General features: G+C 39.3%; 5 protein-coding genes across 8 annotated transcripts; 4 read left to right on the top strand and 1 right to left on the bottom strand.

The window, feature by feature from the left end:
• The first annotated feature begins 712 nt into the window (after positions 1-712).
• On the top strand, positions 713-3,266 carry LOC110161553 (neuropeptide Y receptor type 1-like). The gene is made up of 4 exons (XM_020926311.1): positions 713-1,021; positions 1,962-2,203; positions 2,517-2,663; positions 2,816-3,266. Exons 1-4 carry the CDS (start codon positions 713-715, stop codon positions 3,264-3,266), a joined length of 1,149 nt encoding a protein of 382 aa, XP_020781970.1.
• Positions 3,267-4,618: 1,352 nt separating this feature from the next.
• On the bottom strand, positions 4,619-8,833 carry actr1b (actin related protein 1B). The gene is made up of 11 exons (XM_020926329.2): positions 8,649-8,833; positions 7,874-7,938; positions 7,686-7,761; positions 7,383-7,508; positions 7,184-7,308; positions 6,674-6,890; positions 6,511-6,603; positions 6,253-6,427; positions 6,090-6,151; positions 5,908-5,948; positions 4,619-5,824 (listed from the first exon to the last, which is right to left on the bottom strand). The coding sequence occupies exons 1-11, from the start codon at positions 8,694-8,696 to the stop codon at positions 5,722-5,724; spliced, it is 1,131 nt and encodes a 376-aa protein (XP_020781988.1). The 5' UTR covers positions 8,697-8,833; the 3' UTR covers positions 4,619-5,721.
• Positions 8,834-9,124: 291 nt separating this feature from the next.
• Positions 9,125-11,200, top strand: marchf5l (membrane-associated ring finger (C3HC4) 5, like). Of its 2 annotated transcripts, none has more exons than XM_055162339.1 (7): positions 9,125-9,233; positions 9,652-9,713; positions 9,896-10,098; positions 10,195-10,325; positions 10,408-10,579; positions 10,672-10,841; positions 10,919-11,200. In XM_055162339.1, exons 2-7 carry the CDS (start codon positions 9,685-9,687, stop codon positions 11,072-11,074), a joined length of 861 nt encoding a protein of 286 aa, XP_055018314.1. In that variant the 5' UTR covers positions 9,125-9,233; positions 9,652-9,684; the 3' UTR covers positions 11,075-11,200. The 2 variants fall into 2 exon arrangements, with proteins under 2 accessions (XP_055018314.1, XP_020781973.1); XM_020926314.2 differs by having other exon boundaries at positions 9,125-9,223.
• Positions 11,201-11,556: 356 nt separating this feature from the next.
• LOC110161622 (BTB/POZ domain-containing protein KCTD9-like) lies at positions 11,557-14,551 on the top strand. Its single transcript, XM_020926404.2, has 12 exons — positions 11,557-11,721; positions 11,848-11,969; positions 12,035-12,078; positions 12,170-12,263; positions 12,334-12,392; positions 12,464-12,592; positions 12,676-12,743; positions 12,809-12,904; positions 12,982-13,131; positions 13,236-13,341; positions 13,434-13,567; positions 13,659-14,551. The coding sequence occupies exons 1-12, from the start codon at positions 11,674-11,676 to the stop codon at positions 13,773-13,775; spliced, it is 1,167 nt and encodes a 388-aa protein (XP_020782063.1). The 5' UTR covers positions 11,557-11,673; the 3' UTR covers positions 13,776-14,551.
• A 354-nt stretch (positions 14,552-14,905) lies between these two features.
• Positions 14,906-24,990, top strand: LOC110161621 (fibroblast growth factor receptor 1-A-like). 3 transcript variants are annotated; one of them, XM_055162336.1, is made up of 14 exons: positions 14,906-15,038; positions 21,188-21,337; positions 22,372-22,464; positions 22,569-22,741; positions 22,814-22,937; positions 23,008-23,198; positions 23,285-23,429; positions 23,528-23,718; positions 23,801-23,943; positions 24,053-24,174; positions 24,256-24,366; positions 24,449-24,639; positions 24,717-24,839; positions 24,916-24,990. In XM_055162336.1, exons 1-14 carry the CDS (start codon positions 14,975-14,977, stop codon positions 24,988-24,990), a joined length of 1,896 nt encoding a protein of 631 aa, XP_055018311.1. In that variant the 5' UTR covers positions 14,906-14,974. The 3 variants fall into 3 exon arrangements, with proteins under 3 accessions (XP_055018311.1, XP_055018312.1, XP_055018313.1); XM_055162337.1 differs by lacking the exon at positions 14,906-15,038 and adding an exon at positions 16,767-18,262; XM_055162338.1 differs by lacking the exon at positions 14,906-15,038 and adding an exon at positions 16,767-17,536.
• The last annotated feature ends 10 nt before the right edge of the window (positions 24,991-25,000 follow it).

Genomic DNA, 25,000 nt, shown 5'->3' on the forward strand with positions numbered 1-25,000 from the left:
CAAGCCTAATTAAACTGCACTCACTATCCAGAATAATGTTTACATGTCATGTGGGTGTAACCTATACGTGGGTTGCAGCATCCTCTTACATCTGACATTTTGGAAACTGAAGATATAATATTGTGTTTTAAATTGTTAATTGCTGTGTGTCACCGGTACTAATTTTCATCTGTTAGAAACCCATTGAAAGGTTATGTACACATAATATTTAAACATTCTACAATCCCCATAGTTTAAACTTGTACTGTAATGCTATGGGAGAATTAAACTGTTAATTAAGATGCTAGGGCAATGGTGCAATTTTTCATTACTGTGAAACCCATGAATAGGCTCCTGCTCTCCATCTGACAACAAATTCTAGAACGTGAAGGCAACCTATTCACTGGCCACTGTCTGTCCACATTCTCACATTTGTTCTGTTTTGTGTCATTCACAGGAAAACAGTGATAATGTGTTTATCTGGTTGGATGTCAACAATGGAGCAAAACGAGGACAGCATCCATATTTGAAAGATTACTTTCCCCACTCGCACTCCCCATGACAAAGTTTACATAAGGCATCTCTTTAAAACTGTATTGAAACTGATAATAGCTGTTTGTCTATATACTCACTTGGAGCAGACTGATCACTTAAATTTAAGTAATTTTGCCCATACACGGAATTTATTCCCCTGAATCTTATAATAAACACAGTTTCCACATCTTTCTGTGCCATGTCTAATAAAAGTGGACTGCTCACTTTCTGGGGACCCTCTGATTGGACAGATCCCAGCCAGTGCCCACCCTCAGTAGGCGGAGCCACTTTTTTGATTGTGGCGTACAGCACAGTTATAGCTATTGGGTTGCTAGGCAATGCAGGATTGGTGTTCATCATTGCTCGGCAACAGGAGTTACGTAATGTCACCAACATTTTAATAGCCAACCTGTCATGCTCCGACATCCTCATGTGTGTAGTGTGTCTGCCGGTCACGGTCATATACACCCTGATGGACCGCTGGGTGCTGGGAGAGGCTCTATGCAAGGTCAGTGCATCACCACAAGCACAACTACATTGAGTATATAAATAACACAACTGACAAAAGGTTTAGACTGGGCTGAATGACTATACAAACAAGCACAAAGCACCATATAAAGGGGTTTAACCATGACAAACTGGCAGTCGAACATCACACATGCCTTTTCATCCTGTTTCAGACAGGCTGACTTTAGGTCCAAAGTGTTCATCTGTTGTAAAAAATATTTTCTGAATTGTTTGTGTTTTTCATACTATATACTGTGCATTACCTGTGCTTAACAACATTATGGCATTTGATGAGATCTAGTCACTTCCACCTTAAATGTTTACTTGTTTACTTGCTAGATTACAAAGTAAATGGGTTGTCACACAGCCAGTTTTTGTCTTTTAGTCACAAATGAGACTAATGCTGTTATTAGGTGTTGGAAATAAAATACTAAACCTGGTATTAGTTCTAATATTTATTCTACCTCTTCTACATTTTCAGCCTACAGAGGGCTTAATTTTATAGACACCCTGAAAATCAAAGTGAAATAATAACGTGGAAGGCTAGTTCATTTTGCCAAAATTTTATTTCTGCCACTCAAAATGACCTTCAATATGTTGTGTGGCCCCCATGTGCTTGTATGCATGTTTGACAGTGTTGTGGCATGCTCCTAATGAGATGACGGTTGGTGTGTTGTGGGATGTCCTCCCAGATCTGTTTAAGGGCTCACTGAGCTCCTGTAGAGTTTGAGGCACTCACATTGAGATCTGATGTGTTTTTAAAGTGTTCCTTTCATTTTTTGAGCAGTGTATATACACACATATGCATACATACTTTTAGTGTGTGCACTGGTATTGGCACTAGAGTATCAGCAGATTAAACCAAAATGTATAGATTCTATGAACAGTACTATTTCCACTTGTGTGTAAGCAGCTCTGTGCTTGTATTTTCCCTGTTCAAGGTGACTCCCTTTGTCCAGTGCATGTCAGTGACTGTGTCCATCTTCTCACTGGTGCTGATCGCTCTGGAGAGGCACCAGCTGATTCTGCATCCCACGGGCTGGTCCCCTGCTGCTGGACACTCATACTTGGCTGTAGGACTGACCTGGCTCGTGGCCTGTTTCATCTCTCTGCCCTTCCTCTCCTTCAACATCCTCACTAACGATCCCTTTCAAAACATCAGCCTCCCCAGCAACCCTTTCAGGTTCTCACAGAGAAGTACAGACCTGCACACAACAGCATGCAGGCAAACGGTTAACTGCTCATTTATGTATTAATCAGCAAAAGAAAAAGAAATAGCCTACAGTTGTTGAATTTATTAGACACAAGAGTTTGAATTCACAGTGCTCACAAACAATGCTTGGTCCAAATGGACATGTAGTGCATACAGAAAATGTTAATGTGAATTGGGCAATGTTGTGAGTGGAAGCCATTTCATGTGAACAAAAGTACATACAATTAATTTTATACTTCAAACAAAAGAGTGACTATGTATTGCATCTTGTTTCTTGCCAAAGGGACCATCTTATTTGCATGGAATTGTGGCCATCAGACAAACATCGTCTTGCTTACACAACATCGCTGCTGCTTTTCCAGTACTGTCTTCCCCTGCTGTTGGTTCTTCTGTGCTACCTTCGAATCTTCCTTCGCTTGAGGCGACGCAGGTAAATTTTCTAACAGCTCATACAACAACATTCTTAGCTCTGTTTTACTCTATTCTTATATATTGGGTGCTTTCCTAGTAAGCATTGTCACCCTAGATACAGTGTGATATTTGTTTGTGAGTGTCAAACAATAGGGGTCTTCTTTTTTCCAGGGACATTTTGGAGCGCAGCAGGAGGACCCAAGGGGCCCAGAGGATAAATGTGATGCTGGTAGCCATTGTGGTCGCCTTTGCTTTGTGTTGGCTGCCTCTCAATGTCTTCAACACTCTTTTTGACTGGCATCACCAGGCCCTGCCGGACTGTCAGCATGACACAGTGTTCTCTGCCTGCCACCTGACGGCTATGGCCTCCACCTGCATCAACCCTGTGGTGTATGGTTTCCTCAACAGCAATTTCCAAAGGGAATTCAAGTCTACACTACAGCGGTGCCAGTGTGGCAACAGAACTGTAGAAAGTTATGAGAGTTTTCCCCTGTCCACTGTAGCCAGTGAAGGTATCACTAAAGCCACTTCACTAAACAGAATGAGCACGGTGTGTGTGTTGTCTGCCAGGCCTGAGATCAGCACAGTTACCCTGTCCAAATCAACAGCAACTGACACATAGGAAGACTGTCCTGAACAGAGGCTGTGGATGAAATGGAAAAAGGCATTTTAAGGTCATGCCGAGGGACATCTTGGAATTCTGAGTGCCCAGTGGAGCTTTAATTCTTCAGGTAATTGGTACTAAAATAATTTATACTATCCTATCCACAGAAGTATATAGAGTACAGTACCATTCAGAACAAACACTAGAAACTAAGTTTACAGATCTCTGCAGATGTAAATGATCAGTATTGAAAAGCACAACAAACTGTGGTAATTATACCCTTGGCCTCAATAATTTTCTGCCAGTACCTTCATTAAAATATGATTTTTCATGCTAATTTATTTGTTTACATAGTTATTAATACAAGAACAAATGGGATACATTGTAGCAAGGAGGAGCCAAAGATTTTTTAAGGTTAAACTTTGTTTTAAAACATGAAGTGAATGTAAATATATGTAGAATAGAAAGAACTACCTTACTCAGATGTTTCTGGAAAATAATTATATATTTCAGTGGCCGAGTTGTCAGTACCATAGAAATGTATGAAATACATTATTTTAAGGGTACCAAGCAGCCTTACTGTCTCTATATGAGATCAACGTGAATGTTCAATCCTGTGGACTTAGAGTGTATGATAGCAGTAGTCAGATCAAGTGGGATCTACAATGGAGATACTTACCAACATTGTTTTAAATGTACAGTACTTGCCACAGTTGTTTTACATTTGTTGCTGTGTCACATCTAATATCTTTTGTGTGGCTTTACTGTTCCCATGTTAGTAAATGTGGAAATATAAAGATGTGTTTGAAAAACTTATGTATGCAATATTTTCCTATTTCCACTGCTATGTGCTGTACTGTACTTGTAAATAGTAATAATGTAATATTAACATCAATGGAAAAAAATGATTTATGTACGACACTGTCAAGTGTGTCAGATTTTAACTTGAAATTAAAATGTTTTTGAAAGATACTGGGATAATATGGGCAGTGGGTCCTCCAAGTGTTGTACATAGACATTGTCAGGCTTTGGGGAGAGTAGTGGAGGTGAAGTAAGGACATGAATCTGCCTCAGGGAAGATTTGTATCCACTGAGACTACATATGAAATTTGCCTTGAAAGTTATTAACCATCTATAGACACTGACCAATGATAAACTATGTGTCACTGTTAATTTAATCAACCAATGTTAAGAATCCACTTACACAGGAAAAAAACTGTAAGTTTGGATTTTTGTGGTTACACTGACCTCTGGTGGCTATGATTGCCTTTGGCGTAGACTAACTTTCACTAATTTCCTTAGGTTTCTATGCTACTTATTTTAGGGATGTTATTTTTATATGTGCAAAATAAAGACCAAAAACTCAAGCATTAGCCATTAACTTATTTATTATATTGAATTTAAGAAAAGCAAACACGTTTTGTACATTTGTAGTCGTCACCCTATGCTGTCTGATAGTGGCTCTGGTTGAAACGCATTCCACTGTATATGAGGCTTATGACTATGAAGTAGACATGGACACTCCAGTACCAATACTGGAATAAGGCAGACCCCAGGAACTAAGGTCAGGACCCCTCTTATGCCACTCTCATATTGTACTCATACAATATGGATTTGGAAACAGTGAAAAGTGAGTTATACAAAAAGAAATCTCAGTCAATTGGATTTATGTGACCACATTTTTACAGTCAGCGTCAGCTTGTCTGTAGACAAACATTACAACATGCTAAACAAAAGGAAGAAGTTAAATAGATTCTAAATACCAATTGGGAGTTGTATGTGTTCAACATCTCAGCTGTATCACTGTAAACAATAATCATCAAATCCTTTAGTTGAATAAAAAGGCCTTTATCAAAAGATGACATTAAGGTACAGAAACCTTAAAATTACTAAAAGGACAGAAGGGTGATTTTAATGAAAAAATTTGTTGGTAAGGGCACTATGAAGTGCATTTACAGTTTTTTCACCAATGATGCATGTGCAATTTGGATCTGATATAGTACAATGGTTAATCACATACCAGAGCAGTATTACTTAAAACTTTATACTTTAACTAATAACTCCCTGCCAGAGTACAAAAGCAAACAAAAACATCTTAGGACTGGAATGGACCAACAGTAAAAAAAAAAAAAAAAAAAAAATCTCTACACATTGTGAGGCCCTGAAGGCAAAATATCAACAAAAATATTCTGAAGTGGACCAAATATGCAATAATCTTCAACAAGCGTCCACAGCGCCATGACCTCAGAGTTACCTTCATGGCCCTTTTTAGTATATTTAGGATGGTCCAACCATCAAGCTTGAGCAGAACCGACACAAATGAATGAAGAAAGGGATTTGAGGTAAAACATGAGCCAACAGTAGTTGGAATCCTGCTGAGCTCATAATAGATGGTACCCGGAGATGACAAGTGCAGTAAATGGGGAGTCTCCGACGGTCTGATATCAGAATTTTGAGCGGCAGTTCTTGGAGTCTAGAAGGTCTTCCTGTGAATGGCACGTGCTTTGTCTTCTTCATATTCCCGCTTTGACACCCACATCTTCTTGAAGGTGTCCAAAGATGCCAGAATAGACCCACTAAAAGTGAATAATACATACAACAACATGGTTATAAAACTCTTAACTAATCCTTATTCGAATTTACATAAACCTTCTCTTACCCAATCCATGTGGAGTAAAGCCTCTCTTGAGGAGCAGAGATCTATTAATATAAAAAAACAAAACAAGGTTATTTATGTCCATGTCTCAAGTTTCTGAAGTTAATCACAGCTCTAATGGTGTCCACAGTGCTTCTCAGAAAAAAAACAACAACTATTAGCTATGAATCCAAATGCGCCACTACCTTAATTTTTACATCTTTTGGTGCAAGCTTCTTGACTTCAGTTAGCAATCTTTCTCCAAAACCTAAAATAGAGATTACAAAACAAGTCAAAAACAGTAATTCCATCCCCATTTCCATCCTATCGGTCACAATAGCATAAGTTAATGTTTTTGCAGACACTAACCTTTGATGAGTGTGGATCCTCCACATAATACTATGTTGGAGAAGAGAGTTCGTCTGAGGTCCATGTCAGATTTTTGGATGGCATAAGCCAACACCTCATGAATGCCTGAGCTTTCATCTCCTATAAGGTCAGGTCTAAACAGCAGTTCTGGAGCTCTAAACCGAGCAGGACCAATCTGCAAATAAGGTTAAATGTATAAAGTTACAATAACGACATTGCATGACAGATGAATATGTTCAATAATCATGTCAGACTTGCATTTAAAGTGCTTCCATCAGGCAGCACATACTGTGCCTTCTCTGTTTCTAAAGTCTCATCCTTCTGCGGATTTAGAGATAGATAGCAGGCCCTCTGTGCATATACGGTCACTGTTAATATTAGTCCATTTTGAATATTTTATACAAATATGATATCACATTACTTCTTTGACGGTGCGAACAACTTCAAACTCTGCAGAGGTGTTGAAGTTGTAGCCCTCTTTGCGCAGGAGCAAGCGCAGGTACCGTGAAACATCTCTTCCAGCAATGTCAACTCGCATGATTGAGTGAGGGATGGCAAACCCCTCATAAATGGGCACAACATGTGTCACTCCATCCCCAGAGTCCAATACCACACCAGTAGTGCGGCCTGTAGCATATCTGGGGAAAATAACATTTAAATGTACAATGTTTTGTCGCCATTACCTCAGTCACCTCTCTTTTAATGAAAAGCTCTGATTCAGTTTACAGGGCTGAATCTGGTCAGTTGTATAGTTGTCTTCAAGTTTCCTAAAATGATCAAGCCCTATATATAGCCATGTTCACAGATGGCAAATTACTGAGGCAATTTACACATTCTGAAACACAAACTAGCTTATGCCCCGACTAGTCATTTTTTTGTTTTTTACAAAAAAGTATAAAAATGAGGTTTTGATGATTAGTAATTTTCTTACAGGCTAAGTACTGCTTGCATGGAGATAAAGAGAGCAGGAACATTAAAGGTTTCGAAGAACACCTCTGCAGCCTTCTCTCTGTTAATACTGGGATTTAGTGGAGCTTCAGTCAGCAGAACAGGGTGCTAAAAGACAAATAACTCCATTATTTAATCATGCTCAAGCACCATCTAAATTAATTTCAGAAAAATAAACTCACCTCCTCAGAGAAAGTCTGCAACTGCTCCTTGGAGTACACATACTGCCAGATCCTTTCCATGTCATTCCAGTCTTTTACAATGCCATGCTCCATTGGATATCGCACTGACAATAAGCCCCGGTGTTCCTGTGAGGATTACATACATTTAAAAAGAAATGTGTGTCAATAACAGTTTTACTTTGACAGCCCTAAAACCAATGCCACATTTGCAAAGAGTGGATCACCACAGGGCATAAAGAAACGTCATCAAATGCTATCAAAAAAGTTAATATTTAATGTGATTTAATTCAGACTTTCTGGTACCTCTGCTTTGGGTCCAATGAAGAGATCACCCTCCAGTGCTCCTGCCATCACACGAACATGCTTTGGCCGTCCCACACTGGAAAACGTACATAAATAAGTACACATTAGCATAGAATTAGAATACAAATTTAATGTACTTATAATATTATGGAGTTTTGTCGTTAAGAATGAGAATGATATAGACTTACTAATTAGGAAAACAGTATTTGGGTATCTGGTCACCTGCAAAACCAGCCTTAATAACACCAGAACCCTACAAAAGACAGATATTCATTAAAACCAGAATCTAGGAAAATGTATTATAATAGGTCCGGTTGTGTTGTACAAAAGGGAAGGTCATGAGACACAGCCTAAGGCCAATAACAGTCATCAACCCCGAGTTCAGCTTCAGTGGGATACCCTGTGAGCACATATAAATAAAATAGCTTATGCGCAAAACACTACAAGGTGTTTTGAAATGCGTTTGTGTCGTACCAGGTTTTGCCAAATTATCCTGATCATCAAACTCTAAACTGTGGGTTAGAAAGAAACAGCATACTCCGCTTTGTTTTGAGCTTTCTACTGATATGGATAGGATAATGGCAACGTTAACATCTGGTGTCTTAAATTGAAAGTCTATAGCTAATAACAACTCAATACCCTCATATGAAGCATTAAAGTGATATGAAGCAACAAGCAAAGCTGACCGGTTGAAATTGTTAGCTTCTGTATTAGCTTCAGTACTGGGGCCATTGATTGATTCCTGCATAATTCCTTCAGCTCAACACAAATAGACACACAATAACCGCATTTAGAGAAAACCGCTATTGCTCTTTGCAGTAAGCATAAGATTTTTTAACATGCCTGGGGTAATAACGAAAGTATTGCAACCCATAACACAATAGCTACACCAGCTAGATACTTGCTAGCATCGCCAGACATCGGCCTCAGTAGGGTGTGGATGAATGACATCACCATACTTACATTATCAATAACAACCGGTTGGTTAGCTAAAATGTCATAGGAATCCATTACGGATAGAGTGGTAAAGAACGCTTTCTATCGGTCTACGAGTTTATATCTGTTCGTTTTGTGTTTTAATTATATAAAGATAACGCCCTGTCACTGTGCACCGAGCAGCAGCCTCGACGCTGTCGCTGATCCACTGCGCTGTGTAGACCGTGGGTAGGCCCGCCCATCTACCACAACAGTATTGTGATTGGTTAATAATTGAGTGGCGTGAATTTTAGCCAATAATATTAGCAAATGTCAGATCTAAGTTAGGCAGTTTAGAAAGTCACTGCTGTCATTAAAATTATTTTTAATTATTGTAAGAGAAAAAGTAAAAGCGTTTAGTGACTAAATGCATATTATATTTATTTATTATGCGTGAACAATATTTTTGCAAAAAGGTTAAATTGTTTCATTGTCATTGGCCAATCAGACTCTTGTCGGAAATACACTAGGCGGGTCTGCTACGGTCCGCTCCATAGATCTGCTCCTGTCCTCAAGTCAGACAACAACTGAGATCGAAGTTTGGGTAGATCGTAGAAGTTTGGGTTAGTTTATGTACGTAATATTATTTCTGCTACAATTTAACAGCATTTTATATAGCGTCTAAATCGCGCCTAAATCGTTATTTTACTCTCTTGTAGTCTAACAAGATTGTTGACAGCTGTAGGTTTAGTTTCGGTTTGTTAAATATAAAATTGCTCTGTTTCTTGATTCCCTCGCAATTAAAGATTACACAGTGAACCTGTTGTTGTGGTGGAATATTTAGTAGAACTACATGTTTTGTAAGGGCCATATTTAGCACTTGTCATTTGGAATTTGAGGGTAAATTTAGCCTCATTTGTAGAGTCGAGTTGTAGATTCTGTCAGCCCAAGGCTTGGACTTTGGAGTCAGCAATCAGCTATTGTTGTTTAAAGTTTACTTTTACAGTCTCTGTGTTTGTGTAAAAAAAATACGTTGCATTTGTCTTTTCAGATGGAATTCAGGTAGCAAGGACCGTCGACTGCCATGGCCAATTCGGAGGAGCAGACTGAAAAGTTCGTCTTCTCATTTGCATTGTTTTGTCTAATTAAATTACATTTATAGGATCCTTACAAGGCAGCCCCTTGGTGTGATGCATATTCACATTTCAAAAACATACATTTATACACATTTATAATAATTACAATATTGATACATAATATGGTATTCAGCAATATTCCTTTTGTTTTGATCTCAGACACTGCTGGGTTTGTTTTGCCACTGAAAATGATGACTACAGTTCAGAGTGGGTGAGCCCATGCCGATGTAAAGGGTGTACGAAATGGATCCACCAAGAATGCCTTCAGCGGTGGCTCGATGAGAAGCAAAAAGGAAATGTTGGAAGTGTAGTCTGCTGTCCACAGTGTGGTACTGAATATCAAATTGTCTTTCCTAACATGGGTAAGTAAAAGAGATAGCACCCTACCCCTAGCACTCTACATCTCTTGTGTAGGTCTCTTGTTATGCAAAGTAAACTGAATGTTGAATCTCTTCTAGGGGCACTGGTATATTTCCTACAGCAAATAGATCGTGCCTTGACTCGTATCAGTCCTTTTGCTGCTGTTGGAGTAGTAATGGGCACTGCATACTGGTCTGCTGTTACATATGGTGCCGTGACAGTCATGCAGGTCTAAAGATTTCACACAGTTGATTAAATTGTCCGCTGTCCCTTTAAACAAACCACCATTAACTATGTATGTTTTAATACAGGTTGTTGGGCATAAGAAAGGTCTATGTGTGATGGAGCGGGCAGACCCCCTTTTCCTTTTGATGGGTTTACCTACTATTCCTGTGCTGCTTGTCCTGAGCAAAATGATCCGCTGGGAGGACTATATAGTTAGACTCTGGCAAAGATATTCCTACAATCGGAATTACCCAGCTGGTAATGCATAAAAATGTCAATATGTTGGTCCATAAAAAGATGTACATACAAATGTCATTATGTTTTATTCTTTGTTGTACCCGTCATTCCAGGCTCCAGTCGCTATATACCTCCCCAACATTCTGTTGATGGGACAAGCTCAGCGGATCATATCTCCGTGTCCCGCACTCTATGTGGAGCTCTTATTTTCCCTTCTGTGGCCAGTCTAATGGGAAAACTGCTGTTTCGTGGAGCATCTTCTAATTTTCAGCGTACAGCACTTGTGAGTGTGTGTTACACTGAATGTTTTGTGTTTTTATTTCCTGCTAACTGTAATTTTGCGTTTCCAATTTCACGCAGGGTGGGATAGCGTTCACATTAATTAAAGGAGCATTGAAAATATATTTCAAGCAGCAACAGTACATTGTTCAAGCCAATCGTTACATACTCAACTACCCAAAAAGAGAAGCACAGAGTACAGGAGGAGAAGAGGACACAGAGGACAGTGAAAATTAATTTGTTTCCTGTACGTTTCATATATTTAATATATTTGTAATAATTAAGCTATTTAAACAGTTGTTTGTGTAGTCTAGGTTATCAAGTGTAAAGCAATTTTAATTAAAGATGTTTCATATACATTTCCATTGCTTCCTTTGAATTTTTTTTTTTAAAGTCAGGTAACAGTATTTGAGAGCTGCCAGCCTGCTTTTATTGCACACATGAACACATTTGACCCGAAGAGATTACTGAAGCTCTATGAAGCAGGCCCCCAGTGTCCTCATCCTTATTCTTTCTATATGGAAATATATGTGCATCTCTGAACTTGAAAGTTTTATTTTATTTATTTATTTTTAAAGATATGTAAACACAAAACAAAGCAAACAAGGAGTTTTCGTGGACGCACTTCGGGCTAGAAGGCCCGCCTCCTTTGTTAGCTGATAGGTTGATAGGTTGTCCTTTCTTTCTCTTTTATTGGCTAGTGCTTTTATACGGAAGACTTCAGACTGGAGTAGAGGAAGAGGAAGGGAGTGCTCGTGGATGTAGCCAAAACATGTTACAATCTTTCATGATATAAAACCACCATCACTTTAGTTTAATTTTCAACTTCGTTGATCATGAGAAGGGTTACACTCTTTGTCAACGGGTCCAATACCAATGGAAAGGTAGATAACTGGAAATCATGTTATTCAACCACGTAGATATTTATCTATTTCTATTACGTGCAAACTGCTTTAAGCATTTTGCATGCAAAGTAAAAAATAAATCAAATGTGTGTTTGATGCAAACAGGTGGTGGCTTTTTACGGTTCTATGGACGATCTCTTGTCTGTTGCCAGCTCTAAACTGGGCATTAAGGCCTCCTGTGTTTACAATGCAAATGGTGGTCTTATTGACGACATAACAATTATACGGTAAGTGCATTAGACATTTTCCATAGTCATTTATTCTATATAATATCTTTTCATTCATTATACAGAGAAGATGACGTACTCTACATATCAGAGGGCGAGGTATTCAAAGGTATAATGCCATTTAGTGTTGTAGCAGTTGAATGTTCGCATTGTACAATTTCAGAAGTGAGCAGTGTTATTACTACTCTTTTACATCTTAGAGCCAGAGGAGGAACAAAAGGCAACCGAGGGTGGTCAGATGCACACCGATTGGTTGACCCTTAACGTTGGCGGACGTCGCTTCACCACCACAAGGTAAGGTTTAATTCACTGCCATGTGAGACACCAGCACAGATTTTGTCACATTTGTTTTGATTTTTTTAAGGAGCACATTGGTCAGTAAAGAACCAGACAGCATGCTAGCTCATATGTTCAGAGAAAAAGGTAAAAACTTTTGCCCTAACTCTACAAAATTAAAATTTTTACCTTTTATTTCTTTCTTGATAAATTTTGAGATGTGTGGGGCAACAAGCAGGACTCACAGGGAGCTTTTCTTATTGATCGAAGTCCTGACTACTTTGAGCCTATCCTTAATTACTTGAGACATGGGCAGCTCATCATCAACGAAGGCATCAATCCTCTTGGTATAACAGTTATACACTTAGTTAAGCCTGGGTCGATTCTGTTTATATTGATGTAAATATTCATATTTGTTTCTTTTTCTCAGGTGTATTAGAGGAAGCTCGATTTTTTGGCATTGAACAGTTGGCTGAACAAATTGAGACCCACATAAAGGTATTTTGGAGGATTTCTTAGAGTGTACTGTATTTATCCTCCTGTTCACCTGAATCTCTCTTTAGTCCACTCAGTCTCCTGATGACCACTCACCTTTGACCCGGAAGGAATTTATTAGATATCTATTAGCCACAACAACTAAGGCTGAGCTACGCTGTCAGGTTCATATTAAGTTTTACATTTTAAACCATATTTGAAAGCTACAAAATTAATTTAATTAAGCATTTTGTTCTGTCAGGGTCTGAATTTCAATGGTGCAGATTTGTCTCGCCTTGATTTGCGCTATATTAACTTTAAGATGGCCAATTTAAGAGGAGCTAATTTGATGAATGCTAACCTAAGTGGAGCAAATCTGGAAAGGGCAGACCTCTCAATGGCTTGTTTGGATGTAAGTGCTTTAACATATATGGGAAATGTAGAGCTGGATGGGTAAAGTACTATAATTTACTGCTGGCTTATTGACATGTTTTACTATTAACTCTTGCTGCTTAGGGTGCCAATCTTCAAGGAGTGAAAATGCTCTGCACTAATGCTGAAGGGGCATCTCTCAAAGGCTGTAACTTTGAAGATCCTGCTGGAAGCAAAGCTAATCTAGAAGGTTGGTATTGATATTATTGTTATTATCAATGTTGTTACTGTTTGAGATAAAACCTGAAGAGAACAACCTGTCTGAAAATTGGTTTTGCATAGGAGCCAATCTCAAAGGTGTGGACATGGAGGGTAGTCAGATGACAGGTATTAACCTAAGAGTTGCTACACTGAAAAATGCCAAGTTAAAGAATTGTAATCTAAGAGGAGCCACACTGGCTGGGACAGACCTGGAGGTAAATGTTCAGTAAATGATTTGTTTATTTGCATTATTAAATGAAGTCATGTATAACATCATATGATACTAAATACAATACATTCTTGTAGAACTGTGACCTATCTGGATGTGACCTTCAGGAGGCAAACCTGAGAGGCTCCAATGTGAAGGGCGCCATCTTTGAGGAGATGCTCACTCCTCTGCACATGTCCCAGAGTGTGCGCTGAATCTTCTTGTGCTGCTCAAAAAGGAAAGTATTGGTCGCCACCAAACTACAAATATTGGCCATCCTGTTTTTCACACCGTACAATGAAAAGTAAAGAGTATATAATGAAAAAAGTATTGTTTTTATTAAAATTAAAGGTCTCCAAGGATATGATGTATTTTAGCCTGGAATGTTCTACAAAATTACATAAAATCTATCAACATATCCATGGAGGCAAGCAAGTAATTCCACTAAAATCTTGTCATTTATTGCAATAAAATGCCAGGAATTGAAGAGATTAAATAAAAGATACATTTAGATAAGTTTACAGCATAACATTCCAGGGAACGCAAGAACATTTGACCCTACATCAGAAAAAGTACATAGTGCAGCTTCTTATTGAGTCAAAGACTATTTCTCTTAGACATGAGAATCAAGACACCTCAAGTCCAGTGAAGGTTTCATTCTTAAAGAAACCATGTGTATGTAACCTTTTCTATCCACGATGTCAGTGCTACTGAACCATGCAGCTATTCATTGTAAACTATTTTGCCTTGGCTTGATTTATTTTTGTGGTGCTAATTTTATTGTGGAGTTTCCATCAAGACCTGTATGTTGCTTACTTGTAGAACAGCAGATGGCGCTACTCATCACAAACTGAGACTGTAGAGTCTGTTTTTGTGTAGAGACTTGTATAGAAAGTCTATGATCACAACGTGCTAATGACTGTTGATTATTTATACATGTGTGCTTTCAATAGACAATACACAACATAAATACATCTGATTTATAAATGTAGTGCTGTCTCTTGGCATTTCCTAATAAATGTGGTTGATTAATAGCATTCATATTGAGTTGATTGAGGGCACTTAAAGCTTAAAGATTTAAACAATTTAAATCCCACTGTCTAGGGGTGAGACTAGTCTATGTGTGGACAATGGCCTCAAATCGACACCTTTGTCTTGTACATAGCACATGAACAGATGTCATCAAACATATTTGTGCTAAATGCAAATAAATAAATGCTAGACCTCCTCAAATTAATTAAGAGATTCATAGGATATAATTCAGAGCTTGCGATGTGCCTGCTCAATGTGCCTGTCCTTGCTTAAGATGTAGGTAGGCTTTCCTGTATGAGATTTGGTCTGGAAACCTATTTATCCATAGTATAGACCGCTCCATCCTGGAGATCCTATAAAATCTCACTATAAAGATTATTTTATGTTTTGTATTTCAAGTGGAAAGGATGCTGCACACAGGATATTGACACCACAAACATTAAAAGGTAACAGATGGTGCATTCTAATGACTATTTGCTGACCTTACAGTGTGGGGGTGTTGTGCTGCTATATTTCTTATGTGACCGTGGGTGTGCTTGTGTGTAGGTCTATGTGTGTCTGGGGATGTGGCTTTCAGAGCTGAATGAGAAAACGCTCTCCTCCAGCCAAATAAAGCTGCCCATGTAAACTCCACATTCCTCCGTTTGTGGTGTGTCTGTCTTAGTCTCAATCCATGTCTTTTTTATAGAGGGAGCAGTCTGTGCGTGACTGTTTTTCTCAAGGGCAGTTTAAAGGTGTCTGAGTGTACGATTCATGGTGTGGATGGAACTGGTATAGTATGTTTTGTTCATGATTTACATATAAATGTTTATGTTTATTTATTGTTTCAGAAGTGAACTAAGATTACCAAATTAAAAAAGAAGACAAAATACCTGGACAAATTATGTTAATCTTGAAAGGAGTTTTGTGGAGAGAAGGACTGTCCCACCCATACACCACAAAAACCAAAAACAGAGCTGCAACAAGCTCCCTGTGGTTTTGAGTTAGATTATTCAATCCTTGGAAACAGAAGAAACTCTTTAGCACTGTGCCAGGCTATAACATTGCACCTATAACATTGTCCTAAAGGTGTACTATGTAACTTTTCTGATTGAGGGTCTGCCAGCTGTTTCTTTTTTACTGTGTAATTGAACTATCTAACATGGTGATTGTATTGTAAAAAAAAATACTGTGATAATTTGGCTATGCTATTATATCTCTCCACAGGTCTAGCCCTGATATTTTAATGTCATATTGTTAAACTTTCCAAGCAATATCAAGCAGGACCAGACCTCCACCAGAAAAGCTACAAATTGCATCTTTAGTCAAGCCATTGCAAGGGATTCCCTGAACAATCCTCACTTAAACTGCAGTGTTGTCCATGCTACAGACAAAATGTGGCTCTGTAACTGAGCTGCTTCAAGCCTGTGACACATCTGGTCATATTAGCTCTTATTTACAAACTGGTTTCTGTGATCGAAGTGTTTAAAAGCACTCTCTCCCACTTGTTTTAAGTTCAGTGTTCCAACCAGACCTCCTTCTCTTTACCACCATCAGTGCTACGCCATTTGAGGGAAAACTTAACACATATGTCAGTTTATCAATGCTGGATCTTGTCAGATCTCAGAATCTACTTTTTAATTGTAATGGAAAAGAAAGAGTGAGGGAGTTTAATAGGGACCATTTTCATGCACAGTATAATACAGGAAAGTATTTGGTTGGCATACTCAGCTCTGGTTTGGTGTGTCCAGTGCTGGGGACCATAGCAGAACTTGTGGGTGTGTCTGATGTGTGGTAGAATAAGGTCACACAGTCCTCTGGGCAGGGGCTCAGACGACTGTGGCTTTGGCGCAAATACACATGGGATCTGCCTAGTTCACTTTAGGGAGTGTCCAAATATTTTTCTGTGATGTGGGCATTCCTGCACTGATTATATTGCAAAGCATATTTAACATTATAAAGTTGTGTATTATATGTTGTTTTATTGATCGATTAATGTCTACCTTCCCCTTTGTTACATCAAAATGGTTGTTTATCTCTAATACACATTGATTTTGTAATTTGAAGACTGTTTATTTTCTCTGTGTCTTGGCTATACAACAAACAGTTTTATTTGAATATAATTTTGTCACAGCTCGACCATCACGCAGCACTCAAGTTTAAGAGATAATTGACCTAAATAAATATCTAATGGAACAGACATGGTCTTTCTGTTTTCCCTATGACCACGTTTCACCACTATATCATTTGTTCTGTCAACATTATCATTGACATAAGAGTTGTGTTGATTGACATAATTATATGATCATTATTTGCAGTGAACAGTCACTGTCAGATGTTTATCACTCATCTAGATGTGCGCCTGTTAAGGAGAGTACATGACAGTATGCCTAGTGTGATTGCTGTATCAGCCCACGCATTTGGAGGCATTTGCACATTGCGCACAAACTCAAGCACTGTTCATAGCTTGACACTCTCAAACACACATTAGCCAGTGTGTCCATGACAAAGACAGAATTCATCTAGGGACAGTCTCCCTGTCTCTGTAAAGCCGGAGCTGAGGGCTGCTGATGTCACAGAGCTGATGACTGTGTGGGAATCTGAGTAAGGCACTCACAAACTTCATCCAAATGTTTATAACCCTATCGCGGTATACATTTATTTTATTTGGAGCAGCAAAGACAACTAAATGCAGTTAAGCCTAACCTATAGGCTATGCGATGCGTGCAGTACAGTAGCCACAACAAAAGCGCCCAGCCCACTGCCCCTGAGCTACTTTGGGGGCCCACATTGGGGTTCCGCTCCCCAGATTAGAACTGACCTTTGGTGCTGCTGTACTTTTGTTATTTAATTCCCCTGATGCCATTCTTTAGGACAGTGGCTGCCGCATTTGCAGCATCAACAGTCTCTGAACAAAGCAAAATAGGCCTGCTGAATACTGAGTGATGATGCGTGTAACATCACGGTAAGTTATAAAAGTTATTTATTAACGTGGAGTTCCTGTTTATAAGCCAAGACGTGCATGGAAAGTGCACACAAGTGAACCAACGCTTGGAATGAATTCGTTGTGATCACTGGGAGAGGGGGCAGACTTAGAATTTGAACAAAATCAACAGTTAAGTCCTCCAAAAGCCCCAAAAGCCTAGACACAGCGTGAAGTGAAAGCAGAGGAAATCCTTCCTCTTCCTGCTCCAGCAAAAAGAGGGAAAGCTGTGGAGGGGCGGGGGTTATGCATGGACAGACCACAGACACACGCACGCACTCGGCCATGCGCTGTCTGGTCTCTGAAGGCCTGTGCGCGTGATGAGCGCTGAAATGTGATTGCGACACCGAGAAATTGAGTCAATGAAGTGACGGGACAGGGGATCTAATAGTGAGGCGGGGGCCTTTCCAGGAAACACCCACTGGAGGCGTACTCCTCCGTGCGCTTTATGCGCACAATACCGTCAATGAACGGCAACTTTCCCACGTTTGTAGCCGTGTGTCCGACGCAGACTCACGTGGACGAAAAAACTAAGCGAAGACAATTGCCTTTAAAGTTTTTGGGAGTATTTTTAGGGGAAAACTGTTGAAAATGTCCATGTTTTCGGTGTAACTGATTTATTTGATCCTGTCCCGGGACACACTGAAGTCATTGGACAGCCTACTTTTTGTGTGTGTATGTGTGGTGTCGACACTGTAAAACGTGGAGGTGAGCTCTCTTTATAATTATATATTTTAGTGTGCGGATGTGAGCGCTTAATGTAGATTATCACATGCCCTAAGCGACTGTCTGTATCTTTACAGTGCTGCTTGACTTTTCTGTTTATGTACCGCTGTCTATTATTATGTTATGCCTGTGCAATAGAAAACGCCAGATTTTAGTTTACAAATTTACTAATCTTTGTTTGGGTACGTTCTACTCTACACCAATAGCTATTGTGTAAGAATGGGACTCGTCAAATGCATGGTTGTGGTAACTCTTATTTCACTGTAATTCATATCTGCAGTCCATGCTGAGTTTGAATTTTAACATTGTCCCGTCACTATACTTAAATATGTTTTTATTGCAGTCAGTAATGATTTACGGTTTCCCACCAAACAGTGTGCTTTTGGCAAACAGTCCAGTTTTCTTATGTACTCCAGCTCTGACATACAAAAAAAGCTTTGTTAGCATTCAAATGCTCTGAAAGAAGGTGCTGGGTTTTCACACCTTTGCTTCATCTGCATGTCTCCCATCACGAGCCCATGGCTTGTATTGGGCCTTACCTTTATGCCTTAGCTCAGCAGGACACCTCTTCCTGACTTGGGTCATTCTGAGCTTCTGTGGAATAAATCAGAAAAGGACAACAGTTGTACAAATGTACAACAGCAGTGATTTAAAATTGTCAGTGGAATACAGAGTCTATAGTGGTGGTGGCCCAAGCATCAGAAACATGAAATCACAAGTAAGCAGAAGATTAACAATTTTATTTATATTTGATTTTTGTAAACATCTTACAAATGCAAACAAATGAAAAACAGGGTATACAGTCTTTTACTATAAAATTTTAGCTACAGTTACAAACTTCATAATGAATTACTCATGATCCGATTCACCTAATATTTTCCCCTGGACTTGTATAGCCTACATGACTATATGTTCTAAACTTCTGGCATCAAAGAGCTCTCCCTACCTGGAATCTCTCTTAATTAAAGACTTGGCCTGCACTGAGCTGTGTAGACCTTATGTTATGTAGTAATTATGTCATCATAATACAGGCATGCTCCTGTCTGATGATCATCATACTTGGGACACAACCCTCACTACCACTGTTGGGCAAGTTACTTTGAAACTGTAATGCGTTATTTATTACCTATTACTGTCATTTCAAAGTAATTCGTTACATTACAATATTACTGCATTTAAAATGTAAGGCATTACATTACTATTGCATTACTTTAAGTTACTCTCACCAAAATAACTTTTGCGCTGTATATGGACTGAACCAGGACTAAACCAGAGCTGAACCAGGACTAAACCAGAACTGAACTAGGACTAAAACAGGACTCACTGTAGGGACGGGCTCGAAGGTGACCGCAGGAGAAAGGAGCGGCTCTGCTCCGCACCTCACGGAGGTAAGAGCGGCTGTCGCCCGATCGCTCTTTATGGACCCTGCTGCTCGGGCTCGCGGCCCTGATTTCAGCAACTATTTGCAGGTACCCGAGCCGGTGCAAGAGTCTGTTACAGCACGTAACTTCTACCTTCCTTCAGCGTGTCCAGAAGTCCAACTTTTTGTGTGATGGTTTGCATCTTCCTTTGCCTTTTGGGTGCGAGCGCAGGAGCCTTTGTCGGTGCAGAACGTTTCGTCGACGTTGTGGGTTTCGTCGGGGAGAAAACTTGCAACCGTACAGCACTTCAGAATCACACTGCTAGAGATTGAACATGTATTTAAATTTGGCAGCTGAACACATTCTGTACTGTACTGTACAGGAGACAGGAGTCCCTTGGCCAGTCAGGACGCAGCGGGAGGAACGCAATACGCATTCATACAATGTAAAAAAAAAAAAAAAAAAGGCATGCAAAATTGCACACAAAAAAAATAAAAATCTGCGAGACCGCGAAAAGTGAACTGCGATAGAGGGAGGGACGAGTGTAAACCAGGTCTAAACCAGAACTGACCCAGGTCTAAACCAGGTCTAAACAGCGTGGAGTTCTTTGTCAGTCCTTCCTTTTTACCTGAAGGTCTACGAGGGCGCATCTCCGGCGTTTCACCGCTGCTGATATCGAGGTGATTTTAGCGAATTTGTATGAAGAAAAAAACACCACTTCAATCCAGGTAAAAAAAAAAAAAAAACATTGTAACGCGCGTTACTCACATTTGTACCGAGTAAAATATTACTATTTTTTCCCCTGTAATGCCTTACAATACTGCGTTACAGCAAAAAGTAATGCATTACTGTAATTCGTTACTTTTATAACGCGTTACTCCCAACACTGCTCACTACACACAGGCTTCAGCTTGTTTCAGGACTACAAGTTTGGCCACTATTCCCTTATTGCTACAAATAACTTATATATGTTAAGCATTTAGAATACTAATCTACTTGTATAAACTGCAACTGATCACTGATACATTTTGAGGGCCAAGATCCTGGATAGTCATGATACAGTCATCTGATCAATGTTAAAGACATGAGTATATCATATCAACTAGTACAATGACAGTATGTTTTTACAGGCCTATACCACTCTCTTGTATGTATATCAGCTAAAGAAAGCAAGTATTTCACTTGGAGCAAGTAGTGGTACGTGTGTGTTTGTTTTGGTCGCATGCATGCCGCCTACCATGTTTTCTTTAACACGAAGCAGATATTTAGTGGTCACAGGTGAACTCAGGGGGAAAAACATTAAGTGTTGTGAATGTTTGGCACCATATCACTTTTTCTACACCTCTGAGGGTAACAGCTGCACTAGTGCCAAAGGCATTAAAGCAAGAAAACAGTGTGGGGTAGGGCAGTTCTGCTGAGCATCTTTCGCTAGATCTATAGTGTAACAGCAATCTCTTAACATTATATGTACTGTGAGCATTTGCCTAATTTACATAGTTGTGTTTGTAATACTCATGTTCTTTCTTTCTTTTTTTTTTCTCTAAAGCTTATTGCGTCTGTCAGACTGATGTGTTAATTCCTATGGGCAAAATGTCTCCCCTCCGCTGTTTTCTGGTGCTCTGCTGGATCTTCCTATCACTTCTGACCCACTCATGTCAGGTCTGGTCCAGGCCCACTCCAGAGGACCAGGATACAGGTGAGGCTATTTGTTCAAAAGTGTCTTGCTTTTACAGCCTGTCGTCTAACTCCCTGTGCTGGTTGTAGTTATTTCAGTATTCTTACAGGTGTTTGGTTGTGTGACTGGTTGTGGTTGGCACGTTATTTAAAGATTTTGAATGAGAAAGAAAATTTCCTCATTGAAGAACATTTTATGGTGTGGTTGGTTTTGGATGGTTATTTTTCCTGGTGTAACCAAGGCTTAGCTCATAGACTGCTGGTTATGGTCTTTATATCCTGTGCAGACAGCACACTAACAGCTGTACTGGCTGTGGGTAATCAACTCTTGTGCAAACAGTTTTTTGTTTTTTTTTCACTTTCCGAAAAGCATCCACTCTCTCAATCCCTCTACCAACCATTTAAAGGTCTGTTTGTGCATGTATTATATAAACCAGTATATGTGTTTGGTTTCAACCATAGACCATACAGTCTATGGTTTCAACATCTGGATTACAGCTGTGTGCAAGTTAATGTACTGTGTTTTTGTTATGTTTTTTTTTACAGCTCATCAAATGCGTTTTCATTCCTGCAGTTCCTTTTAATAAACAAAGCCTACATTAACTTCTCACTCAAATGTCTATAATCTTCTGCAGTTGACCTGATATACTTGTAATAGCTCTTTTACACTTAAGTTAACAGTTAACCTTGAAGTATTCCTGTAAGACCCTGTAACTTCTGCCCAGTTCTTGTAAAACGTCTCCCAATCTCAGCTAACCAGACACATAAGTGTCTAATGGTCTCATTAAAAATCCACTAGTCTGGGATAGTAGTAGTGCATTTTGTTGTGCCACTACAAATGTTTGTATCAAAACCTACTACAGTGCCAGTGGGTAGTTTTATTGTAGTGCATGTTCCTTTGTTTATACTAATACAGGATTATGTCATAGAGTGATTTGTGTAAATCGTATTCTTGGCCAGGGCAAGTTAGGAGGAAATCTTATGTGATTCTTTGACTGTGTTAAACCAAGGGGTTAGAAGTTAATTAATCCACACATTTTATTTTTGTGGATCAAGTTAAATCATCTGAAGATGAAGATGAGGATGAATCTTCTTCAGAGGAAAACAAACTCTCAAATGAATTGTCAACAAGCAATGAAAAGCTTCAGCGTAAGTTTCTTTTTTATTTTTTTAAATTTTATTTAAGTAAAACATTTTAGAAAAAAATGTTTTGGATAATATCATTACCGTTTACCCTGGACATTTTTCACTAGCTTTGGCACCTCAGTGGGTAATGCCAGAGAAAATGGAGAAGCAACTTCATGCTGTTCCTGCCAGTCGGACCGTTAAGTTTCGATGCCAAGCAATTGGAAATCCTACTCCAACTCTGCACTGGTACAAGAATGGAAAGGAGTTCAGAAAAGACCAGCGAATTGGGGGTTTTAAAGTGAGTTACATCCTGTCATGTTTGTGTCACATCATATGTATAATGTAATAATTCAATTTTTTTCCTATCCAGATTAGAGATCATATGTGGACCTTAATAATGGAGTCAGTTGTCCCATCCGATAAAGGCAACTACACTTGTGTTGTAGAAAATGAACATGGCAGCCTTAAACATACCTACCTGCTGGATGTAGTCGGTAAGTGACACTTTTTCTATCTTCAATTTAACCTGGATTTCTTGTCTGAACATGTATGGATCTTTTGCAGAGCGATCCCCTCATAGGCCCATCCTACAGGCCGGGCTGCCAGCAAACCAGACAGTAGTGGTTGGGAGCGATGTGGAATTTGTTTGCCGTGTATTCAGTGACCCACAGCCGCACATCCAGTGGCTCAAACACATCACAGTAAACGGCAGCAGGGAGGGACCTGATGGTCATCCATATGTATTGGTTCTCAAAGTACTTTACTTGTATATGTTAAAGAAGTATATCGTTGTAGATGTTCTGTGCTTCATTTGTTGCATGTTTCTTTTCTTTTTTTTAAGACTGCTGGTTTAAACACAACTGATCGTGAAATGGAGGTCTTGACTTTGAGGAATGTGACTGCAGAAGATTCTGGAGAGTACACTTGCCTTGCAGGAAACTCCATTGGCATCTCACATCACTCTGCATGGCTCACTGTAGTCGATGGTTCGTGCAGACAGTCAAGAACATTGTACAATTGATGCTTGTTTTGCCTTGAAAGTCTGTTAATTATTTACTAAGCTGTTCCATCTTTTCTCCTCAAGATCTACCTCCCTCCCCTGTGCCTTCTCAGACGTACTTGGAGATCTTTATCTACTGCCTTGGGTTCTTTATAATTGTCATGCTTATTGCCACAGCCATTATATGTCGTATGTGCTGTGCTCCCAAGAAAAGTGACTTTAATAGCCAGTTAGCAGTGCAGAAATTGGCCAAAAGCATTCCTCTGAGGAGACAGGTGACATATAACTTTGTGTCTATATTTGTTTTCTTTTCTTTTTAGGGTTTACTTTCAGTACATTGCATTTCTGTTTCTGCAGGTATCAGTGGACTCAGCCTCTCTTCAGTCAGGGAAGTTTTTGATAAGACATTCACGTTTATCCAGTGCAGGCACCAGTCTTCTGACTGGAGTATTGGAGTATGAACTACCTTATGATCCCATATGGGAACTGCCTCGTGACAGGTTTGTGTATCTCTACCTCTATCCTTTATGTTTTCTCCTTCCACTTCTTTTTATATTTTTGCTAATTGCATGAATTGACATTAAAAGAGGTGTATTTTTTCGACTTTAGACTCAGTCTGGGGAAGCCTTTGGGAGAGGGTTGTTTTGGTAAGGTTGTGCTGGCTGAAGCTGTTGGCATTGATAAAAACAAGCCCACACGTGTTACAAAGGTAGCTGTAAAGATGCTCAAAGGTAAGCATGAATCTCACTCTAAACTTATAGTTGATTCAAACCCAAATTATGAACAGTACATTTTCCTCTCTTTTTCTCTAGCCGATGCCACAGAAAAGGACTTGTCTGACCTTATCTCTGAAATGGAAATGATGAAAACAATTGGCAAACACAAAAACATCATCAACTTGTTGGGGGCCTGTACTCAAGATGGTAGGTTATACATCTACATTGTGGCTACTTATATTTAAATATACAAGGGAGTGAGAGCTCATATTGCTTATGTACCTCACAGGCCCATTGTATGTAGTGGTAGAGTATGCAGAGCAGGGGAACCTAAGAGAATATCTCCGGGCACAGCGGCCTGCCGGGCTGGAATACTGGAGTGGCCCGAGGAATGCTTCTTTGGGCAGTTTGGAAATCAGGGAGTTGGTGTCTGCTGCTTACCAGGTGGCGAGAGGGATGGCATATCTTGCATCAAAAAAGGTGTGTTTGTATAACCATCAGATTATTTAATTATAATTATTAACATGTCTACAATAATATTTGTTATATTTGTTAAGTGTATTCACAGAGACCTGGCAGCAAGGAATGTTCTCATCACAGAAGATAATGTGATGAAGATAGCCGACTTTGGTCTTGCCCGTGATATTCATCACATCGACTACTACAAAAAGACCACAAATGTAATTACCCTAACACATATTCTACCAAAAATACAATAGTGACAAAGCTATTGCTAATCTTTAAATGTTTGCATAGGGTCGTTTACCAGTAAAATGGATGGCACCAGAAGCTTTATTTGACCGCATTTATACTCATCAAAGTGATGTGTAAGGTTTTTTTT

Source organism: Boleophthalmus pectinirostris, unplaced genomic scaffold (genome assembly GCF_026225935.1).
Source record: "Boleophthalmus pectinirostris isolate CB_2022bp ecotype Guang Dong unplaced genomic scaffold, ASM2622593v1 HiC_scaffold_496, whole genome shotgun sequence".
In the NCBI taxonomy this organism is placed as follows: Eukaryota; Metazoa; Chordata; class Actinopteri; order Gobiiformes; family Gobiidae; genus Boleophthalmus; species Boleophthalmus pectinirostris.